At 48.6% G+C, this 10,227-nt stretch overlaps 1 protein-coding gene across 2 annotated transcripts; it reads right to left on the minus strand.

Moving 5' to 3' along the window:
• Positions 1 to 1,644: 1,644 nt before the first annotated feature.
• Prr15l (proline rich 15 like) lies at positions 1,645 to 7,660 on the minus strand. 2 transcript variants are annotated; one of them, XM_029565984.1, is made up of 2 exons: positions 7,515 to 7,660; positions 1,645 to 2,818 (listed from the first exon to the last, which is right to left on the minus strand). In XM_029565984.1, exon 2 carries the CDS (start codon positions 2,788 to 2,790, stop codon positions 2,488 to 2,490), a length of 303 nt encoding a protein of 100 aa, XP_029421844.1. In that variant the 5' UTR covers positions 2,791 to 2,818; positions 7,515 to 7,660; the 3' UTR covers positions 1,645 to 2,487. The 2 variants fall into 2 exon arrangements, with proteins under 2 accessions (XP_029421844.1, XP_017654912.1); XM_017799423.2 differs by having other exon boundaries at positions 1,645 to 2,821.
• Between the last annotated feature and the right edge of the window lie 2,567 nt (positions 7,661 to 10,227).

Consider the following 10,227-nt stretch of genomic DNA (forward strand, 5'->3'; position numbering starts at 1 on the left):
CATTGAGTGGCCACCTTGTTCTCTCCCTGTTCCCACCAAGAGCTCCAGGGATTTGACTGGTTTTTTTTTTTGTTGTTGTTGTTGTTTTCCAGTTCCCAGGTCCTGTGGCTTGAGAAAGAATCAGACCTAGCATTACAGGATGAGAATTCTCACCTGATTCTTAAACTGAAGCTGTGGGAACTGTAGTATTCCGTAATAAAGGAGGAAGGGAACCATTTTTTTCAAGACAAGATTTTGCTATATAGTCCAGTCTGGCCTTGAATTTGTTTTTTGTTTTGTTAAATTTATTTATTTTATGTATATGAGTGTATTGCCTGCATGTATGTCAGTATACTCATGTCATGCAATGCTCTGGAGGTCAGGCGAGGGCATTGGACTCCCCTGGAACTGGAGTTATGCATGGTTGTTAGCTGCCATGTGAGTGCTGGGAATCGAAACTAGTCTTTTGCAAGAGTAACTGGTGCTCTTAACTGCTGATCCATCTCTCCAGCCCCGGCCTTGAATTTGTGATCCTCCTACCACCCTATGAAGTAGGTATTATAACCCCCTTTCCAGGGGAGGAAATTGAAGCTCAGAGGAAGGCTGTTTTTCTTTTTTAATGTGTATTGAGTGTTTTGCCTGCATGTATGTAAGTGCACCCATGTGTACAATGCCCACAGGCCAGAAGAGATCCCCCGGAACTGGAGTTACAGAAATTAAGAGCTGCCATGTTGGGAAGTGAACCTGGGTCCTCTGCAAGAGCAGCCATTTCTCCTCTCAAACAACCTCAATGGAGTTTTTCTTTCCTTTCGTTTCTGAGATGTTCCAGGCAGGCCTTGAACTTGCAATCCTTTTGCCTCACCAAGTGCTGAAATTATAGAGATTTACCATCATACCTGGCTTCAGAGAAATTTTTTTTTGAGGGGAAGGGACAGGGTCTTAAAATGTAGCCCTGGTTGGCCTAGAACTTGCTCTATAGACCAGGCTGGCCTCTGACTCACAAAGATCCAACTGCTTCTGCCTCCTGAATGTTTGGATTAGAAGTGCGCATCACTTTTCCCAGCTTGAAACCTTTTTTGTTGTTGTTGTTTTTATTTATTTATTATTTATTTATTTATTTATTTATTTTTGGTCTTTTTGAGACAGGGGTTCCCTGTAGCTCCAGCTGCCCTGGCACTCACTATGTAGATCAGGCTGGCCTGGATCTCACAGAGATCTGCCTGCCTCTGCCTCCCAAGGTTGTTGTTTTCTTTTAAATGTCCCCAAGATCACCCAATTACTAAGAGGTGGCACCAGATTTTGAATCTTGTTCCCAAACTGACCTGCTGAGAACCAGAGACTTTGGGCCTGTCACCAAAGGTTGGCAACACTCTCTTAGAGCCTGATGGCCTCTTTGCTGCCTAGAGGGATCTGGTCACCAAGGTGTGACTAGCTCCTTCTTCTCTCCCCTGCCATGCAAAGCCTAGATTGATGGCAGCATTAGTGACACAGCCCCTACACAGTCACATTTGGGGGCTCTTCCTGAAGTTTGAAGGAACAGTATGGGTCTGAAGGTCCACTTCACTTACACAAAGGGAGGGAAGGGACATCAAAACAGCCATCTCCAAAAACATGAGATAAAAGCATTAATAAGTCCACTGCATTGGCAGCATTGTTTATTACAAAGAAAAACCTACCATTACTTTTCAAATAAAATTCAAGGCTCCAGGATTCACTTCTGGGGCTGTTCCATCTTAAATACTATAGAGGAAGGAGTGGAGGTAATGGACTGCTTTTAGCTCCAGTTTCCCATCCACTCCTCCAGTTTGGACCCTTGGGCCAGTGAGGCTTCTCTTTGGGGGTATATGACTGGGCACCCACACAAGTGGTGGCCAAGACAGGAACCCAGGGGGTGATCACTGATCTAGTCTTCTGTCGTACCCCGGGGTGTGCCTATGTCCTCTGCCACTCCATTCTTGGGAGCAAAGTTCCAGGAAGTTTACTTCTTGTATTAAGAGGTGAACTCAAGTTCAACATTTCCTCTGGCGCCAAAGAAACCAGTGCTATCACATGGTTTCTGGAAAATGTGCTCTCCTAGGATTGGGTCCAGGAAACAGTCACAGGTAGAGAAAGTAGAGGGAGTGGCAAGTCAAACTCACCCTTAACCCTGCACCCAGGGAAAAGGTAGAGTCCATTGGGTTCCCTGTCTATGCTCCCCGTACATGCTGCTGCCCGGAGCTCTGCCACTGTGCCAAGGAGAGCTGTGCTTTGGAGTGGCAGTTTTCATGTTGAATGGGAGTGCTTTTGTATGTGATCATGGGGAGAAGGAGGACCCTAGGATCTCCCAGGCCTTTCATAAAGCCAGAGCACATAAATACAAACCTAAGAATCAGGTGTTTCCTGCCAGCAGGTATTCACCGTCCCCCCGTGGCTTCAGCTATGACCCAAGAGGTCAGTGTGGCAAGCTCCTGTCTCAGACCCCACCATTGGCAGGGCACAGGAGGTACTAGCATCCTCACCCCCACCCCTTCACTGTCCTTTGTCCTCCCTGTCATCAAAGAGGCTGGGGTTCTCCGCCAGCATGGCCCGAACTTTTTTCTTCTCCTTAAAGCGCCCTGAATTGGAGACTTTGACATGCTTGCCCTTCGTGTTCTTGTCCACAATCTTCTCCAGGCGGCTGTTGAAGTCGCTGTTGGTGCCTTCGGCGTCGGGCCCTGGGGGCTCTGCAACTCCCTCCATTTGGCTATAGGTGTCAGGGATCTCATAGAGCACTTTGGGAGTGGATTTCTTTTTCCGGAGAAAGGTCAGCTTCCACCAACCAACTTCAGTCATGGTGGTACCTGGGCCCAGGCAGGGCTTCCTGCTGGAGCAGGTAGGAGAGACAAAGGTCAGTGGTGAAGTGGGTAGGCACCTGGACCAGCCCTCGCTAGGCTCAGTCATAATTACTATTTTAAGAGTTGAAGAGCCAGGTGTGGTGGTTTATACTCATAATCCCAGCACTCAGGAGACTGAGGCAGTAAGGTCATGAATTTGAGGCCAGCCTGAGCTACATAGAGAAACCGTCTCAAAAAACCAAACCAAAGCCAGGCATGGAGGCTTTAATCCTAGCACTTGGGAGGCAGAGGCAACAGATCTCTGTGAGTTCAAGGCCAGCCTGGTCTACATAGTGAGTGCCAGGCCAGCTGGGGCTACCGGGAGACCCTGTCTCAAAAAGACCAAACAAAACAAAACAAACAAAACAAACAAACCAAGGCTGAGCATGGTGGCAAACACCTTTAATCTCAGCACTTGGAAGGCAGAGGCAGGCGAATCTCTGTGAGTTCGAGGCCAACTTGGTCTACGTAGTGAGTGTCAGGCTAGCTGGGGATACAGGAGATCCTGTCTCAAAAAGACCAAAAAAACAAACAAAAACAACAATAAAAAAAACCCAAATGTCAGTCATGGTGGCACGTGCCTTTAATCCCCAGCATTCTCTAGGCTCAGTCATAATTACTGGCTATTTTAAAAGTCGAAGAGCCAGGAGTGGTTTAGGCCCATAATCCCAGCACTCAGGAGGCTAGTCTGGTCTATATAGTGAGTTCCAGGGCAGCAGGAGGCATGGAATCCCTCTCTCAAAAAACAAAAACAAAACCAAAAAAACAAACCGAGACTAGAGAGATACCTCAGCTGTAGAATGCTTGCCTTGTATGCACCACACCCTGAGTTCAAACCCCCAGCACCACAATAATTGATTGATTGGTTGATTGATCAAATAAAGAGATTTCATTAAAAAAAAAAAAAAGCCAGGTGTGGTGGCATATACCTTTAATCCCAGCACTTGGGAGGCAGAGGCAGGAGGATCTCTGTGAGATAGAGGCCAGCCTGGGCTACATAGTAAGACTGTGAGAAACAAAAACAAAAATAAAACAAAAAAATCAAAAACAACAAACCAAGCAAAAAATAGTGAAGAAAGAACTGAAGGTAGGACTGAGGGTTTGGGAAATGAGCCATTAAAGCAACCATTAACAGGGAGGCTACTGAATTGGGCAGAGGAACAGTGGGACAGCCCTACCCCATCACCCTACAGAGCTGTAGGAAGCTTTGAGGTCGGTCCTTCCAAGCTCTCAGGCCACAGGCTGGGGAAACCCCTTGCCTGGTTACACAGTATGCAAGCCCTTTGTCACCATGATCAAGTGCTTCCTACCACAGTCCAGTGTTGACAGACCATGGATGAATCATACAGGCAGAAGCACACTGTGTGTTTTGCTTGAAACTTGTAACAAAATTAAGTAGAATTTGTGATAGACCCAGCCATTTATCATTCCCAATAGTGACCAGCAGAAGCCTTCCCAAGGAGAGGTCCTGGGCCCTGACTAGCCTCCTCACTTCTGGCAAATGACTTCTCTGGAACTCAGCAGTCGGGTGGAGTCCAGAGGTATATATGAGACATGAGCATGACAGGTTGTACCTACCATATGGGCACCCAATGGACAGGGTACCTCGCTCACAAACTGTGTACCCTGACATGGAGCCACCTCTGCACAAAGGCGCTTATGAGCTAGAGGGTTCTAGAATGAGGTAACCTGGCCATCACTGATATCTGGGGTATAGAAGAAAGACCAAGGGGAAAGACTAGAGGCTTTAGCTGAATGACACAAAGACATCTCTAGGCCTGGAGAAGTTGGTGGTCTTAAATGACCCTAGGAACCAGAAGCTGGTTCTTAAATGACCCTAGGCATGGGCTGGGACAGTTCTAAGGAAGGAAGGTACAGAAATCAGAAAACAGCAGAAAGCTAGATGGCCAGGTAACCCAGACCAGGCATGCCTCACCTTCATTCTAAAAGCTAATGATGGGCCGGGTGTAGTGGCACATGCCTTTAGTTCCAGCACTTGGGAGGCAGAAGCAGGTGGATCTTTGTGAGTTCGAGGCCAGCCTGGTCTACATAGTGAGTTCCAGGACAGCTGGGGCTACAAGGAGACTCTGTCTCAAAAAGACAAAAAAAAAAAAAAAAAAAAAAAAAAAAAAAAGTTGATGGGCTGGTGAGATGGCTCAGTAGGTAAAGGCACCTGCTGCCAAGCCTGATGACCTGAGTCCTGTCCCTACAACCTACATGATGGTGGAAGGAGAGAACTGACTCTCTACATACATGTGCCATGGTGCATACACAAATAAAAATATAACTTTTAAAGAGCGAATGATGGACGGGGCTGCGGTTACAGCTCAGTGGTGGAGCCTTTGCTTAGTATACTCAAATTCCTGGGTTTAAACCCCAGCACCAAAAGCCGGGCACGGTGGCACACATACTCAGGAAACAGAGGCAGGTAGATCTCTGTGAGATTGAGGCCAACTTGATCTACAAATTGAGTTCCAGACTAGCTGGGGCCACAGAAGACCCTCTCTCAAAAAGCCCCCCCAATAACAATCCCTGGCACCAAACCCCTCAAATCCTGATGGACTTCATTGCAATTTGTAAAATTACCAGAAAGAAAAATAAAAAAAATGAGTATTAGTGGGTTTCTTTATGCAGAAGAAATAGATAGGGTACTGTTTGTTCACCCTCTGACTTTTTGATTTCCAGACTTCCATAACACATATGGATATTTGGAACAAGGAAGCTTATCAAATTCAGAAAAAAAAGAACTAGGTTGGCAATAAGTTGAATGCCACCCCTTGCATGCCACCCCTTGCTGCAGTGTCTCCTGTCCCTCTTCACGCGAATCTTATCCCCCAGGCCCAGGACACGCCTCATTTCTTTGTCCAAGAAGCAGACCTATGTTTCCTACACTGCCCCTTCACCTGGGCTTAAGTAGCAGAAGCTAAAGGAAGATCCTGTATAGCTCCCACTTAAGAGTGTAGGGGAAGAGGGCAAGAGGGGCACTTCCAGGCATCCAGAGTGGTAAGCACACCGACGGACAGCCTGAGAGGTTTGCCTTGGCCACATGCCCTGCCTGGGCTTAGTACAGCCTTGCACAGAACTTGGTGTTCCAGAGTGGGTTACTGGAAGGACTTGTGGGAGGGCAGGGAAGGAGGGATAGGGCACCTGCTTGGTAGCTGCCTTGTAGATCTACCAGCGCCCATCTGGAGCTGCCAGAGAATTGAGACCGGGAAGGATAGCTGATACTCTAACTGTCTGGTTTCCTAGCCCTATGTGAGAGAGGGGCTTCTGCCTAAGCCAGTTAAATATACCCATTTTAATGAGTAGCGTGTATCAGGTTGGCACTCAAAGGGCCTGTCTCCCCTTGGTGTAGAGGACCAGGTCACAGGAACTTGTCAGAAAACAACAGAAATAATAATAATCTCATACTTGCCTTGGTACCTGTGTCCTAGACTTGTGCCCTTCACTCTCTAGGATGCCGTCCTGTCTCTTTTGCCCAGGAGGACACCTAAGTACCAGTAAACAGGTGTTTGCCCCTTGAGGCAAGCATAACATATGAAAATCTGAATTTGCAAACATAAATTTGCAGATTATTCTTTGTTTTTCATGAGAACCCAGCTATAAGAATCTTTAAACAGGGCACATAAAAGACAGTAATCTGATTTTTAAAAAATAGGCGATAGGCTGAGTGTGGTGGTACACACCTGTAATCTTAGTACTCAGGAGGCCAAGGCAAGAAGATCACAGTGAGTTCAAAGCCAGTCTGATCTATCTAACAAGTTCTAGTTCAGCCTGGCCTACAGAGTGAGACCTTGTCTTAAAAGCTGAAACAAAATAAAAACAATGTCTCCACCCAAAGTAATTTGGTATACAAGTTTCCAGATCTCCAGAGTCTTAAAAAGTAAGATCTACATGCCCACTCACAATCACAGAAGATCCAGCAGGGGACACACTGATCTAGAATTGGTAAGGCTTGCAGTCAGCTTGCAGCTTGCACAGGGCCCTGAGCTGCCAAGCCAAGGGCTAGGCCCTTGCCCTAGGGCCCTGTAGTGTGGGAGGATGGAAATCAGGCCCTGAGGATGCCAGTTCCACCTCTGCTGTTTGTGTAACTTCAGGGCCCATGAAAGGCTTTGTGAAACTTGCCACCCCCCTGCCTTCAGTGGCCAGCACCTTGGCATGCACATGAATCCCCAGGACAGGCCCCACCACCCCAACTGGGACTTTGTGGGCTTTTCTGAAAGGCTTTGACCAGACTGACCCAAGTCCTTTCTGAGCTGGGACAAGTTAAGCATTGACTGGGGGTTGGTGGGGGGGATGTAGAGGTGAGGGATCAAGTCAGTTTCCAAGTCAGAATCCTGGAACCCCTTCCTCTCCAGCTGTATGGGCTTCAATGGCCCCCGACTGTCCTGAGTGAGACTGGGTAGGAACTGGGAGATGCTCCTGCCAGACAGCCAGATACATGTTCCAACTTGGGGGTCTGGGGGTTGGGCTTGAGTTCAGGAAGAGTTAAGGGTGAAACTTCCTCAGCAGGAGGGCCACTGGAGGACCGGGTAGGCTCTAAGAAAGGTCAGTAGGATGAGACAGGAGAGACAGAACCTAGGTTCCTCCTCCTGCTGGTTTGTTCACCATGGAGGCAGAACTCGGAGCCCTGACCAGAGCCTGTGCCTTGGTTTTCCCCACCCACCAGCGCACTGCCTGTACCTGTAATCCAGACTGCTCTGGGTTGGAGGCGAGACTTTCCCTAAAGAAGTAATTGAGTGTAGGAGCTTCCCCCGGAGGCTGAGACTGAAAGAGGAGAGAGTGTCTCCAGGGTGTCGTGCTGGCCACACTCAGCCGGAGAAGTGGGTAGGAGCAGCTGCAGGTCAGGTGTGAGAGAAACAGGTGCGGGAGCAGGTACCTGCTCCGTTGCCCTGCAGCACCGGGGAGTCAAGGTGAACCTGAAACCTGGCCCCTCCCGGCTAAGTAAACAGAAGCGAAGGCCAGACCAGGCTTATGAATATTCATCACCCCAGAAATCCAATCCCAGCGCCCCTGCATCCACCCAGAAGCCAGGGTCCTCCTGGGATCTTCATACTGGAGGACTGAATCCCTTGGGACGTCTGGGATGGGGACTCCCGGAGCCTCTCTTCTCGGTTTCCCGACTCTGGTGTCTGATTGCATTCTGAAGCCACTGTGAAACTCACCCCCACCCATTTAACCTTCCAAAGACGCTCAGACCCCTTTTCAGCCTGGGCCATCACCAGGATGTTGCTCCGGGGAAACAGTGAAGAAAAAGGGTTAAGGGCTGTTGCTCTGGTTGCCGGCTGGGCATCCCAGCTCCCTTTGAACTCCCTGAGTCGAAACCAGTCCCTGGTTGAACTGGTTGGCTGACCGGTTCCCAGGCTGTCAGACACCCCCACACACAAGCCCCAGAGCTCCTGGGCAGGCACTGGGTGGGGGCCTAGGGTTCCCCCTGATCTGAAGGGCCTCTTCTCAAGATCTCACTAGAGGAAAAGGGGCACCCTGGTGGGTGAGGCTCTCTAGACCACCACAAGCATCCTCCTTTTGCTTAGAGGTGAACATCAGGGCCCTTAAAATGGCATGTAAAAGCCAGCTGCAATGGTGCAGGTTTGTAACCCCATCATGCAGAAGGCTGAGGCTGGAGAATCATAAATTTGAGGCCAGCCTGGGCTATATATGGAGTATGTCTCAAAATACTGAAATCACATGCAGAATTCTCTATGGGCAGAGGAACAACGGGGTTTCTACTTAGACTTACACTTTTCTCAAACTCCCAAAGAGAAGGGTAGCAGTCTCCTACCCCAAAGCACCACTTGTTCAACTTCCTCCAAACTTGCACCAGTCTAACAAAGGGCCTTACTAGGATTGTAAAATTGGCAAAACCCAGAGCAGCTTCTTAGGAAAGGAAGAGCTGGGCATGTGGCACAAGGCTGTAATCCCAGCATTTGGGAGGAGTTGGAGGCAGGAGGAGCAGAGGTTCAAGGCCAGCTTCACCTACTTGGTGGGTCCAAAGTCAGGCTGGACTACATGAGATCCTGCCTCAAATAAGGAGGAACAGGAGGAAGGGGGAGGGGAGAGGAAGAAGAGGAGGAGGGGAGGAAGAGGGGGAAGGTGTAGGCAAGCAGGGCAGAGTGAGTGTGTGTGTGCATGGGGGGGAACCTCCCACAAACCCCCTCAGCCTGGCTGCTGGCCTTGGAGAACTGTTACATAGCTGTCCTGAGGTGTTCTCTCTTTAAAAATTATTTTACTTATTATTATTTTTTATTTTATGTGTATGAGTGTATTGCCTGCATGCAAGTACACCCATGTCATGCAATACCCGTGAAGGTCAGAAGAGAGTGTTGGATTCCCCTGGAACTGGAGTCAGGAATGGTTGTAAGCCACCTTGTGAGTGCTGGGAACTGAACCCGGATCCTCTGAAAGAGCAGCCAGTGCTCTTAACCGATGAGCCACTTCTCCAGCCCCTTGAGGCATTCTCTTGCCCCTGAGATGCAGAGTGGAGAACCACTGTTGCACATCCAGGGCTCTCAACATACCTACCACCTTCTTCCCTGGATTGGGTGTGTCTGCTGGACGCAGAGCAAGGTATACGGGGGAGAAAAGGCATAAAGCTCACCTTTCCCTGGCTCTCTCTCCAAGATATATTTTGACGACTCTCTACCCTAAATAGTTCCTCTCTACCCTAAATAGTTCCTTGATCCTAAACAGCCTTTGGGTGGACAAGCCTTCCCATATCATGGCCCACAGTGGAGCTCCCTTGCCCTGGCTTCCCTAGGATGAAACCTCCATAGCCCTCCAGCCTTGTCTTCTTCCTATCCTTCCCTCTCAACTCTCCTGAACCCAGGCCCCATTCTTTACCTACTTTCATGGGTACAGAGGCTGCTTAGAGGGGTGAGATTAAGAATGCTTGCCGTTAAATTAAAAAAAAAATTTTTTTTTTTTTAATTAAAGGCTGGAGAGATGGCTCAGTGGATAAGAGCCCTGGCTGCTCTTGCAGAGGACTCGGGTTTGGTTCCCAACACCCACGTAGCAGCTAACAACCATCTATAACACCAGTTCCAGGAGATCCAACACCCTCTTCTGGCCTCTGCGGGCATTGCACAGGTATACTAACATCCATCCATACACATAAAAAAATAAAATAAAAAACAAATGCTTGCTGTGCTCAGGGTTAGAAATGGCCTACCCATCTCTTGGGAACCCAAATACCAGGGATTTTCTTGTTCTCCTTAGAACTAGCTCTCATTTTTTTTTTTTTTTTTTTTTTTTGGTCTTTTTGAGACAGGGTCTCCCTGTAGACTTGTAGACCCAGCTGTCCTGGAACTCGCTATGTAGACCGGGCTGGCCTTGAACTCACAGAGATCGGCCTGCCTCTGCCTCCCGAGTGCTGGGATTAAAGGCGTGTGCCACCACG

This window comes from Nannospalax galili, unplaced genomic scaffold (assembly GCF_000622305.1).
Source record: "Nannospalax galili isolate Female #2095 unplaced genomic scaffold, S.galili_v1.0 scaffold95, whole genome shotgun sequence".
Lineage (NCBI taxonomy): Eukaryota > Metazoa > Chordata > Mammalia > Rodentia > Spalacidae > Nannospalax > Nannospalax galili.

Bases quoted from the DNA above. Each gene is read 5' to 3' on its own strand.
- Prr15l (XM_029565984.1), bottom strand. From the start codon at position 2,790: ATGACTGAAGTTGGTTGGTGGAAGCTGACCTTTCTCCGGAAAAAGAAA.